Source organism: Lycium barbarum, chromosome 9 (assembly GCF_019175385.1).
Source record: "Lycium barbarum isolate Lr01 chromosome 9, ASM1917538v2, whole genome shotgun sequence".
Lineage (NCBI taxonomy): Eukaryota > Viridiplantae > Streptophyta > Magnoliopsida > Solanales > Solanaceae > Lycium > Lycium barbarum.
In genome coordinates, this window is record NC_083345.1 from 2,943,866 (window position 1) to 2,957,812 (window position 13,947).

The 13,947-nt window shown below is 38.1% G+C and overlaps 1 protein-coding gene across 1 annotated transcript; it reads right to left on the minus strand.

Annotated features, from left to right (window-relative positions):
- Window positions 1-11,623: 11,623 nt before the first annotated feature.
- LOC132609040 (UDP-glycosyltransferase 75C1-like) lies at window positions 11,624-13,223 on the minus strand. Its single transcript, XM_060322866.1, has one exon. The coding sequence runs from the start codon at window positions 13,215-13,217 to the stop codon at window positions 11,763-11,765; it is 1,455 nt and encodes a 484-aa protein (XP_060178849.1). The 5' UTR covers window positions 13,218-13,223; the 3' UTR covers window positions 11,624-11,762.
- Window positions 13,224-13,947: the final 724 nt, after the last annotated feature.

Consider the following 13,947-nt stretch of genomic DNA (forward strand, 5'->3'; position numbering starts at 1 on the left):
TCAAACAGCCTTTCCTGATTCGTTAACCATTGGATCGTTCTCAAATTTGCACCGAGAGTTCTCAACATCTGGTTCTTCAATATCAACGGTGGAGATTGGGTTTTGTGGTCTTTAGCTCCAGTTTTCGAGTACGAACAATAGCTCATTTTTTGGGTGATTTCTCTCCTTTCTTCACTAGTTTTGGTGTTATTTTTTATGTATTGTTTCTCCGTCTTTGGCGTTGATATTGTAGCCATTTGGAGAAAAATATTGTAACTCTTGTTGATTATAGTGGAGCTTTTGTGAGCCGGAGGTCCCGTGGATGTTTCCTCTTCACCTTGAAGGGGTTTTACCATATAACTCTTGCATTGACTTATTTTTCATTGCTTTGTGATACGCTCAAATTACACCTATTAATGGCGTAAAGCGGACGTTGTCAAATATAGTAACCCAACAAGGTTGGGGTCGAATCCCACAGGGAATATGGAGAAAAAAAGAGTACTAATCGTATGCGATACCGGTCTTTAAATGTTTTAATCCTATTCCGAATCGTTTGAATTGATTGTTGAATAATGTAATTGAATACTTTGACTTAAAGTGTAATTAATGTGAGAGAGAGACTAAGGTTGTGTTCCCCAATTTGATTAGATATTATGCTTCAGGTTTCAAAGTGATATACTTCTAATGGTTGTTCTATGAATATGCACTTGGTCTCTTTAAGACTTCTTAATGTTTCCCAACAGTTAAGCAGTATTTCCTCTTTATAATTCTTCCGAATATAAAAGAGTTACAATCGAAGAGCGACCAATAATGCCAATTTAGACTTATTCTTATTCCTAAGTTAGTCTATTAAACGAGGGTTAACGCCTCGAGTCATTGTTATTCAATCTTACCAATATTGACTCTCTTTCCCAAGAAAAGTCAATATAATGGCTTCGGCTAATGCTTGCAATCATTACCCAACGTTACAACTCAAAGGTAGAATAAATAACAACAACCATTATGCATATATCATAAATAGAAACCCATTCACATAATACCCATCATGGGATTCACAACCTTAGAATTGAAATTAGCTACTCATAATGTTTCTTGATAGAAAAAGCTTAAAGATTAACATAATACACTTACAATACTAATACAAGATGGAATGAGAGTGAAGTTGTTCCCTTAAATGCTCCAACCACTTCAAGATTAAAAACCTAGGGTTTGTGTGTTATGTCCCGTGTTTTCGTATAATTGGAAATCGAGAAATAATCAAGACTTGTGTGTTATAAGGAAATATTTGACTCTAGTTGATATGACTATGTTGGGTATGAAATCAATGATGTTAAGACGTTGGGGAAGGCCGAGGGTAAATTTGGAATTTCGGAAATTAGTTTCGGGAATTACAAAACGGGACTTTTAATGAATTGGGCCAAGAATTGGACAACCAAAAATTGAGGCCCAAGCCTTGAAGTGGCCGGCCATGGCATGGTCCAAGCCCACATTTTTAAAGGTCATGTGATATACACATAACCTATAGTGGATATATATCAATGATCCTTGGGAATTATCAAGAAACAAATCACAAAACAAAACCTTGAGCCAAGATAGCTCTCGGCCGAACCAAGAAAAGGAAAAAAAAATCCCAAGCCTTGTGTTTGATCCAAAAATCCTTGTTCTTCACATATTGTAAAGTACTCAAGACGCTCTCCGACGGGGTACGATTAGTTTGGCGAGAGGTGCACGTTTGCGACAAGTCGGAAATTCAAGAAAAGGTATGAATTTTGTCCTTTTAATGTTATGGAAATTGTATGAATGTGTTAAGGATTTAGAATAGACGAGAATCCCGTAACTTTGGTGTATGTGTATGAGGCCGTGTGTGTATGTGTGTTTGGTATGCTAGCCGTGAGGTATAAAGTGTGTAAGGCAAGGTGGAATTGATTTGTTAGTTCGCTAGTTGCGTCGTTGTGACATTTATGACGTAAAGGATCGTTTAATGAATTGAATTGGTGTTGGAAAATGATTTCGGAACATTATCGGAAAGTATATACCTTTGGTATATTTGTGTATATCATTGTATATCTATGATACCAAAAGACTTTAAATGTGACTTATGGTTGATGTTAATGAATTGGGAATGAAATAATGAGAGTTAGAATGTTCGTCGTAACTTTTGGATGTTTTGGATAAAATATGCAAAGTAATGAACTTCGGGAAATTTTGTATATTGTTGGAGTGTAATTGGGATGGGTTTGAATAATCTTGAATGGGTGAATGAATACAATAATGTGGGCATAAGTTTGGAATTGTGAAGTTTGAATGAAAGTTTCCAACTTGTGTAGTAAGGTAGAACTTTAAAGTTAGAATGACTTGATTGTGGTTTGTGTTGTTTGATGATGTTTGGGTTGTTGTTGTTGTTGTATTTTGAGCCGAGCTAAGTCTCGGGGGTGTTAGATTTATAGGGGAAATGCTGCCGAAATTTCGGTAGCCAAGTTTAGCCAAAGATTAAGATGTTAACTTTCATGAATAGTAACTGGTAAAAGTGACCATTTGCAGTTTTTGGACGAAACGGGAATTGAGATTTGACGAGCGTAAGGCGCAATCCAGGTATGTAAAGCTTACCTTTCCTTCTTTTGGCATGTCCTAGTTATACTAAGTTAAGATCGGACCCTCGGGGATAATTCTGCTCTTGGAAATCAGAGTTTAGTTTTGGACACTATTCATTCAGCGCAATTGAAACCTATTCTTTATATTTGGTTGAAAGAATGTTCGAACCTTCATAACTTTTGCTGTTGTGTCCGAATCTCTCCGAAACTTTTGTAGATGGCTTTATGGAGCCAAAAGTCTGTGATTTGTGTCCGCCGCCTCGATTTGACTCGAGGTGGGCCCGCAAGCCCCGAGGCTTCCCTTATTTGATTTGTTTGACTCACCTCCGTCCGATACGAAAAGTAATCATTTGCCTATGACTCAAAGGTCTGTTTGAAATCTTCTACGCCATTATTGAACGTTTTGCACTACGAATGATACTAGATTTTCGAAAAAAATGATCTGTGAATTGCTTTTCAAAGGTTTTGCAGTTTGGAACTTCGTAACTTCTATACATTAATTTTGATCGACCTGGCTTCTACTCCGAGCCTTCTGGCGTCGGTATATGCCTATATGTAATTATATGTCGAGTCCTGTAATTTACTTTTACTATGCATATGGTCTCTGCAGTACTCCGTTCGTGCCATTCGCTATGAGTTCGTTCGTCGATACCCGGGCCGGCTTTGTGATCGTGCGCGCTATACCATATTCGGAAGTATGATGTGTTACGGTTTCCGAGGCCTCGCCATAGGGCCGGTTACCGTCTATGGAGTTATGATGTGATATGGCATTTGACATGTTCTGATGATGTGATATGTGTGTGATATGATGTGTCTGGAGACTGTACGGAGATTTGAAAACTTCTGGAGTATGATGTGTTGTGGCACCAGTGTCGGGGGTGACCACGTTCCTAAGCCCTATACATGATTTTATTTGCATTTGTACATTATCTTTCGCACAGGTTTGATTTGCTACTTTGATGTTTGTGTTTGTTCTTTCCGACTCCAGTTATGATTTGGATTTCTGTACCTTCTGCTTTACATACTCAGTACTTCTCCCGTACTGACCCCCCTGTTCTTCGGGGGGCTGCATTTCATGCCCGCAGGTACAGAAGCTCGTTTGGGTGATCCTCCGGTTTAGGCTACCTATTCTGCTATTTTGGAGAGCTCCCCTTGATTCGGAGCTTAGCTTTTGGTACATACCTTTTGCTGTGTGTGTATTCTGTACATTTGTGGCTGTGTGGGTACGGCGGGGCCCTGTCCCGTCATATGTTCGTATGTTCTGTTTTGTTTTAGAGGCCTGTAGTCATGTTTGTGGGTCGTGGGTCCGGTGTGTTTGTATGTGGATCTGTTTTGCGTTCTTAAGCGACCCGTATGCTACTATGGCCAAGACGGCCCCTGAGTTTGTACGTGTGTGTGTGCATTTGGGCGATGTATATTCCGCCACCTTTCTGATTTTGATATGACTGTTCTGCACGGGCGACCGCTTAAGATAAGTGTTCGATAAATGTTTGTGTGACGTCTGTTGTTAATTTTCAGTTCGAACAACGTATGTTAAGTCTGAATGAGTCAGAATACGATGAATTGGTTGTGAGTCTGTTTGGGGTGCCTAAGTAGGGTACCAGTCGCGGCCCACGGGGTTGGGTCGTGACATTGTGCCTCTAAAAATAATATAACTGTAATAAAGATGGTGAAATATATAATCTTGTATCCTCACTGAAATACCCAAAATATGGTCTTCAATGCTCACCAACCAGTGGGACTTTTTGTTCTGTGTTATAAGCTAAGCTTCCCATAAATGACCTAAAATGTTCTTTAAATAGGCTCCAAAAACGCACAGAAACAGCTGACAAAATTGCCCCCGAATAGCAAAATCGACGGACCGTCGATCATTCGACGATACGTCGATGTCTTCGTCTTTTATATCTTCAGCTCAGTGTGCCATTCGACGTTACCGTCGATCGATTCGACCCTTCGTCGAGTAATCCGTCGATTTCTCCTCTGTTGAGAGGTCCTACTGGTTGACACAAACGACGAACCGTCTATCAGTCCGTCGTTTGATTGACGATACGTCGATTCCTCCGTCCTTTGTCATCCTCAACTTCGTCCTCTCTGGAAAATTATGCTATTCGACGATTCAAAGGACGGTTCGTCGATCAATTCGACGACCCATTGATTCTCATTTCTGGCCAATTTTTCTGTTGTTCTTTGCTCTTTGCTTCTGGGCCATTATTTTCCCAAAACACAACCAAAACATATCAAAGAGAACCAGACTCACTTAAAAACAACCAAATTTCATAGTAAAAAGGCGTCGAATGTGCCACGAATTCGCGGCACATCACTTTGCTATTTTATTGTTGGTATAGTTGCTATCCGGATTTTCATTTGTGCCAGTGTTTATTGTCTTCTCTTGGTTCAAATAGTGTGAGAAGTTTTGACTTGAGTATTTCTTCCGCTGTTACCTCGTCGTGCAATTTCGTTATTGCTTGTTTCTTCCCAACAGAGTGGTATTAGAGCTTGTGATTGTATTTGACTGTGTTGATCGTCTATTTGAATGATGGAGGAAAATATGAGCAAGATAGTTTGTTTAAATGGCAGTAATTACTATATTTAGAAAAACAAGATGAAAGATCTTCTATTTGTTAAGAAATAGAATTTACCTGTGTTTGCTTCTAAGAAACCCGAGTCTATTGAAGATGAGGATTGAGAACTTGAGCACTTACATGTTTGTGGCTATATTAGGAAATGGGTTGAAGATAATGTTCGAAATCATATTGTGAACGAGATAAATGCTAAAAGCTTGTGGGAAAAGCTCGAGACACTTTATGCTTCAAAAACTGGCAATAATAAGTTGTTCCTACTGAAATAATTGATGAATATTAGATACAAAGAGGGCAGTCCTATTTCTGATCATATAAATTATTTTTAGGGGGTCCTAGATCAGCTGTCTGGATTGGGTGTCAAGTTTGATGAAGAAATACATGGACTTTGGCTTCTTAATACTCTGCCAGACTCTTAGGAAACTCTTCAAGTTTCTTTGACTAATTCTACTCCCAGTGATGGTGTAACTATGGAATATGCTAAGAGTGGTATTTTGAATGAAGAGATGAAAAGAAGATCTCAAGGTTTGTCTTCTTCAACTTCACACTCCGATGTTTTGGTTACTAAAGACAAGGGGAGAAGCAATATTAGAGGTCAAGATGGCAGAGGCAAAAGTAGAAGCGAGTCAAGATCCTCAAGGTACAAGAATCTTACATGTGACTATTGTCACTTGAAAGGGCACATTAATAAACATTGCTACAAGTTTGAGGGAGACTAGAAAAAGCAAAAGAAAGAAGACAATAATGAAAATCGTGTTGCTGTTGTTGCTGAAAATGATCTTCTTATTGCTTGTGGTAAAAATGATATCAATCTTGTTTGTGATGAGTGTACCTGGTTTGTGGATTCAAGTGCCACTTCTTATGTCACGCCAAAGAAGTAATTATTTTCTTCTTATACTCTAGGTAATTTTGGAATGTTACGAATGGGCAATGATAGTGACTTGAGGTATTTGGTATTGGCACGGTTTGCTTGAAAGGTAAGAATGGTTTGAGGTTGGTTCTTAACGATGTCAAGCATGCTCCAGATATTCGTTTGAATTTAATTTCTGTAGGAAGGCTTGATGATGAGGGTTATGATCAAACCGTTAGTGATGGCCAGTGGAAGCTTCTTAGAGGTTCAATGATTGTGGCTCAAGGTAACAAGATATCTGACTTGTACTTATTTCAGGGCTCCATTTGTGGTGACTCAGTTAATTTGGTGGAGAATGATACTTCATCAGAGTTATGGCATAGAAGGCTAAGTCATATGAGCAAGAAGGGGATTGATAACTTGGCTAAGAGAATTTGCTTTCTGGAGTGAAACAAGTAAAGTTAAAGAGATGTGTTCATTGGTTAGCCGGGAAACAGAAAAAAGTTTATTTTTCAGCGTCATTCGCCTTCAAGAAAGCTTGATTTGCTAGAGTTGGTACATTCTGATATGTGTGATCCTTTTAAAGTAAGATCCCGTGGTGGTGCAACTTTACTTTGTGACTTTTATTGATGATCATTCTCGAAAACTCTGGGTATTTCCTTTGAAGTCCAAAGATCAAGTACTTGATGTGTTCAAGACTTTTCAGGCCTTGGTTGAGAGACAGACAGGGAAGAAACTAAAATGCATCCGCTCAGACAATGGTGGTGAATAAATTGGTTCTTTTGATAATTATTGTAGCCAGCAGGGTATTCAGCATCAAAAAAATTCTCCCAAGACTCCTCAGTTAAATGGTTTAACTGAGAGGATGAACAAAACTCTAGTTGAGAGGGTTAGGTATTTGCTTTCATATGCTAAGTTGCCAGATTCATTTTGGGAAGAAGCACTTAATACTGCTGCTTATGTTATCAATTTATCTCCAACTGTTGCTTTGGATGGTGATGTCCCTGACAGAGTTTGGTTTGGTAAGAATGTCTCTTATGCTCATCTGAGAGTCTTCGGGTGTAAGGACTTTGTGCATGTTCCTAAGGATGAGAAGTCAAAGCTGGAAGTTAAAACTAGGAAATGTATCTTCATTGGTTATGGTCAAGACGAATTTGGCTATCGTTTCTATGATCTTGTTGAGAAGAAACTTGTTAGAAGCTGTGATGTTGTGTTCTTTGAAGACCAGACAATTGAAGATTTTGATAAAGCGGAGAAGGTTGATTCTCAGAGCAGTGAGAGCTTAGTTGATGTTGATCTAGTTCCTGTGACTATTGCACCTGAAGAAAATCTTCAAAATGATGAAGATCAAGTTGAAGATAGTGATCATATTCAGAATAAACAACATAATGTTGTTGATGCTCCAGTAGAAGATGATGTGGTTGGCCAGTAACCATCTGCTATTGATACTCCAGAGAGTTCTCTCAGAAGATCTACTAGAGAGAAAGTACCTTCATCTCGTTATTCTCCCAATGAGTTTGTACTCTTGACTGATGGGAGAGAACCTGGAAGTTTTAATAAGGCCATGGATAGTGAAGAAAAAGAAAGGTGGTTTAATGCTATGCAAGATGAGATTAAATCCTTACATGATAATCATACATTTGATCTGGTTAAGCTTCCTAGAGACAAAAGCTTTGAAAGACAGGTGGGTTTTCGGGGTAAAACATGAAGATGGTAACCCAGTTCCACGGTACAAGGCTAGATTGGTTGTCAAGGGCTTTAGTTAGAAGAAGGGAGTTGATTTTGATGAAATCTTTTTTCCAGTTGTGAAGATGTCATCCATTTGGGTTGTTCTGGGCTTGGCTGCAAGTCTAGATTTAAAGGTTGACCAAATGGATGTTAAAACTGCTTTTCTCCATGGTGACTTAGATGAAGAAATTTATATAGAGCAGTCAGAAGGTTTTGAAGTCAAGGGTAAAGAGAATTATGTTTGCAAATTGAAGAAGAGCTTGTATGCATGGTTTGAAATAAGCTCCCAGGCAGTGGTACATGAAGTTTGGTTATTTTACGAGTCAACAGGGCTTTAAGAAGACTTCTTCAGATCATTGTGTTTTTGTGCAAAGATTCTATGATAGTGACTTTATCATTCTATTGCTTTATGTTGATGACATGCTTGTTGTTGGTCATAATGCTTGCAGAATTCAGAAGTTGATGCAAGAGTTGAATAAATCTTTTGCTATGAAAGACTTGGGACCAGCAAGACAGATTCTTGGCATACAGATTGTTCGTGATAGAAAGGCCAAGAAGTTGTGGTTATCACAAGAGAAGTACATTCAGAAAGTACTTCGCAGGTTCAACATGGATAAAGCTAAGGTTGTCTGTACACCTTTAGCTATGCACTTCAAATTGAACACGAAGTAGTGTCCTTCTATTGATGATGAGATGAAAGGTATGAAGAAAGTTCCTTATGCTTCAGCCGTTGGCAGTCTGATGTATGAGATGATTTTTACAAGACCAGATATTGCTCATGTTGTTGGTATTGTTAGCCGTTTTCTTTCTAATCCAGAAAGAGAGTATTGGAATGCAGTGAAGTGGATTATGAGATATCTTTGTGGCACTTCTAGTCTGAGTTTGTGTTTTGGGACAGAGAAGCCCATTCTTTGTGGTTACACTAATTCAGATATTGCTGGTGATGTTGATACTCGCAAGTCTACTTCAGGCTACTTGATTACTTATGCAGGGGGAGCTGTTTCTTGGCAATCTAGGTTGCAAAAATGTGTTGCTCTATCTACTACAGAAGCTGAGCTTATTGCTGCCGTTGAATCTTGTAAAGAGTTTCTCTGGATGAAGATTTATGGAGGAACTTCGCTTTACTCAAGAGAGGTATGTGCTTCATTGCGACAGTCAAAGTGCTATTCATCTTGGCAAGAACTCTACATTTCATGGTAGGTCAAAACATATTGATGTGAGATATCATTGGATTAGAGATGTGTTAGATTCTAAGTTGCTTGAACTTGAGAAGATTCACACTGATGATAATGGTTCGGATATGTTGACTAAAGCTTTACCAAGAGGGAAGTTTTAAGAGTGTTGCATGATCACCGGGATGACGGTCTCCTCCACATAGTCGGGAGGGGGAGAATTGTTGGGTTTTTGAGTTTTCCCTTCCTATGTGGAATTGGATTAATAAAACCCAATCCAATTTGAACCAAGCCACTTTTGTCCTAAAATCCTCTATATATAAGATCAACTTAGGTCTTATTTTAATAACACAAGAGTGAATTCATAACAACCATATAGAGAGAAAAGAGCAGATTATCGTCCAGGAATTTTTGCTACAGCAATCCGCTTCAAACAGAGTTTTCCGATTCGTTAACCGTTGGATCGTTCTAAAATTTGAACTGGAGGTTCTCAAGATCCGCGTCTTCGGTTTCAACGGTGGAGATTGGATTTTGTGGTCTTTAGCTCCAGGTTTTGAGTACGAACAGTAGCTCATTTTTGGGGTGATTTCTCTCCTTTCGACACTAGTTTTAGTGTTATCTTTTATGTATTGTTGCTCCGCCTTTGGCGTTGATATTTTAGCCATTTGGAGAACAATATTGTAACTCTTGTTGATTATAATGGAGCTTTTGTGGGCCGGAGGTCCCGTGGATATTTTCTCTTCACCTTGAAGGGGTTTTACCATGTAACACTTGCATTGACTTATTTTTGCTTGCTTTGCTATTTTATTGTTGGTATAGTTGCTGTAATGATTTTCATTTGTGCTAGTGTTTATTGTCTTCTCTTGGTTCAAATAGTGTGGAAAGTTTTGACTTGGGTATTTCTTCCACTGTTACCTCGTCGTGCAATTTGGTTATTACTTTTTTTTTCCAACAGTCCCCTCCGCCATATAAACCAAAACTTGCATTACTAATCCCAGCAATACATCTTTCCGAAAAATATCATACGCTCAATGCATGTAATGGGCAAAGACAAAGAAATACAAAACGAACTCAATCATAAGTTTCCCTTTGGCACCAAATACCTGGAAGGGCATATGCTTACTAAATCAACGTCAAAGATCATCCTTTTTTGTAATAAAAAGTTTACTCAATGCATTTTAAAACTTTTTTTTGCCCGGATTGCCCTTCATTTGGGATGGTCTTTAAGTTTTAGCCCTCGCCTAACACCCCGAGATTGTGGGTTTGAACCCCAGCTCAGTAAAAAAAAAAAAGATATCGCAAGGCAGAATTTTGCAAATCTGCCCAACGAAATGCTGCCTTCCGGAAGAGTAAAATTTAAAGACCACCATTTAAGACCACCCCCAGCGAAGGACAATCCTACAAATTGCCCATTTGAAAACAAAATGTAACCTATTATGACCTATAACTATTAAGGGTACTATTACCAAAAATTGGGCCTCCAACGTTTTTAGGCCTAAATCAGGTACTTTACGTGTTTCACCCTCTGGCTGCCCTGATAACGGGTCCGCCCCTGCCCTTTTCAAGTTGAATACGTTTTGAATAACAGTATAAAAGTTCTAATTTGTTTAACACTGACAGACCTTTGTCAATTCATTTGCAAGAAGAATCCAATTAACAATCTTTCAGCTGCTGAAGATTGTCAGACACAAGAAATAAAAACTCCTATTGCATTTAAACCAATAATTTGGATTTCATAACTCTTAGTTGAGCTGATAGCAGGATCGATTTCTTGTCCGAGGTTCAAAATATTAAAAGACACGAACAACTTGCAAATATTCAGCACACATACCTGGTTACTTTACAATTATAGCTATTAAAAATGGAACAACAAATGTTGTAAAGCATAACTGAATGATCACCGGGTAAATCAACCGCCCAAATATTCCATCTGGTCAGACATAAGTGGCCGAGATGAAGCACCCGATGCTATTTCTCACGAGCATTCATATCTGAAACCCAGAATCATACAAAGTTTGAAAAAATCAATCAGCTAAACACATTCTATAGCATAGCTAGGTTAACAAGTACTAGTAACTGCATTCTTAAAGTTACTAACAAAAGATGCCTATTGGGAAAATTGCTAGAGTATAAAGACGCAAAACATGAAACTTGTCATTTCGTTGTGTATGAACATCGGAAGAAATAATGCACCAGACAGAGTGCATCATTTTCATGTACCCTCAAGATTTGGGGGGTAGTTGAGGACATTGGAGCAACAACGAAAAATAAGATGACTATGCATCATATTATGTACGCGAGTCATGTTCAGAAATTCCCTCTTGTTCATGTGTGAACGTATTTTATTTTGTGCAGGTGAACACTTTCACTTCTCTTTTCTTGTATTTATTCGTTCTTTTTATATTGGCTACTATATATCTTCAAGAAGCCGTATACAACGGTACAGGCACAAGATGACCTCCTAACTATTTGAGTAGATCTAATATTTTGGACCAAGTTAGAATAGGAAAAAATAGACCAGAGAAATTACACAAAAAGCCAGAGAGAAAATAACTGTTTTAACTTAAAAATACTTAAGAGATAATGGCCTAGTGTAAATTCGCTCATTGTGGTCTGAACTGATGTGACTCTGATGTTTCTCAGTTGAGGAGTTTTCTACACCTAAACACATATCTACAGACATTATCATGTGGCCATCATTCTCAAAAGTACAAACAATTCAAATACAATAAAAAGCTTAACTAATGCCATTAACCAAAATATGACGCTTAATTCCTCTTTTCACAATTTCTGAAATTATTCATAATATGTGCAACATAGGCCAAGGTATTACCAAAATGATACTCAATTTTTATTTTTATTTTTAACAATGATTGAGTAAAATCTCATTAACATAAGCTCTGAGATTTAGATTTGATGAACCATTTTCCTTCATAGCTTCCTTAGCCAAATCCTTCCATTTCTTGGCATTCTTCTTAAGCTCGTCCCTTTTCTCTCCATCTTCCATCACGATCTCTATACACCTCTTGAACTCATCTCGTTCCACGATACCGTCTTTATTGGCATTCACTCTGACCCCAGTCTTCCAAACATCTTGAACGAGCTTAGCATTGCAACCTTGATCGGTCCAGAGCGGACACGCCACAACCGGCACTCCAGAACACACGCTCTCCAAAGTCGAATTCCATCCACAGTGAGTCAAGAAACAGCCTAAAGAAAGGTGCTGTAACACTTCCACCTGTGAACACCAACGCACAATTTTCCCATGTTTTTCTAATTCCTCTTTACAAGTCAAATTTTCCTCTGGATTTTCCCCATTTTGCCCTTCTCTAATCACCCACAAAAATGGCCTTCCATATTTTACTAATCCTTGAGCTATCTCCTCCATCAATTGGCTTGATATTTCAGAGTAACTACCAAATGCTATGTAAATAACTGAATCTTTAGTCCTTTTGTCCAACCACTCCATGTAATCTTCCGAACTTCGTATCAAATCAGCTCCAAATGACTTATCAAAAGGATCATTTTCATCAAGAAAAGCTGAAGGAATTGAAGGGCCAATTCCAACCATAGTTAAATTCTTCAAAGCCCTCAAAGCATCATGTTCCAAATCATCAAAAGTATTCACAAGTACTCTTGGATTTTCTTCACTGTTCAATAACTCAACTTGGTCTATGATAGATTTAACTGCCCAACCATAGGTAGAATTCACATCGCTGAGCACTAATGAGGGAAAATCACGAGGACTTAGCCGAGGCAATCCTGGAAGCTCGACTACTTGATCCTGAGAACAGTTCTTGAAATAATCAGCATAGTCAGTGAAGCAATAATAGTAAATGTCCAAGACCGTGGCCGGTTGGATCCAAAAAAATGTCGAGGGGACATTAATGCTCTTGGCCACTACACCGACCCATGCCATAATGGTCGTGTAGATAATACGCGTGAAAGGGTGGCCCTCGGCCACCCTGGATTTTATGATTTGAGTCACGAATTCAGACCCGTGACTCATCAGGGAAGAATAGAATGAATCGAACTCATTCATTGATCCTTTAAATTTTCCATCATAGCCATCAGAAAAGGGAGCAAAGCTTAATCCTTCTATATTTGGAAGCTTGGAGATTCGATTAAACGCTGATAGGCTAGTGGAAAAAGTGACTTTAACTCCTAAGTTAACTAATCTTTTGGCAAATTGAAGGGATGGATTAATATGACCTTGACCTGGAAATGTTACAAGAAGAACATGGCAATCATTCGTCAAGTTTTCCATAATTCTTTGGTGTTTATTAAGATAGAATTTTCTGGTAGTTTTTATGTACATTTGTATAAGGTTTTGGAGTTTGTTTATATATAAGAGAAAATTCTTGAAATGTGAACGATTCATGACGTTTGTGCTGACAACAATTACAGATCATATCTTCGATCTTTTCAAAGAAACGTAGGCCACCAATTCATGTAGGATAACAATTCTTGTTGAATAAAGCCAAAGAAATATGTCAAAATGTGTCCTTTTAGACAAAGATAGCCATGAAAGGTTTTTTTAGATCATGCTCAATGTCTAGAATTTAAAAGGAAAAGAATACCAAAAGAGGAAGTGCATATCACTTAATATTTAAACCAAGATGGTGAAAAGATGGTGAAAGTTGAAACACTAGATAAAAACAATTACGTACAATAATTAAGTTATGTGTTTGAAATATTATAGCGTCGAAAAAAAAAATCACAAAGTGAGAGTGATCAAAATGGCGTCCGGACGAAACAACACACGAGAATCTAAAGGGTTTAGATTAACTTATTTTTCAACTATTTTTTAGATATTCTAAAATTCAAGAAATTAAATTCCTATCACTACCACCAAGGGATATGGTGAGATGAATGTGATCTCACTACTCTTAACTAGAAATCTATAGTTCGAACTTGAAAATAGAGAAATTTATAATAGGAAACGCTTCGGCGTTAATTGAGTCCTACGTGGCAGAATATGAATTAATCGAATCAGTGAGTCCCAAATAACAAATGCATGGAAAGATGAACACAAAATTAAATCTCTC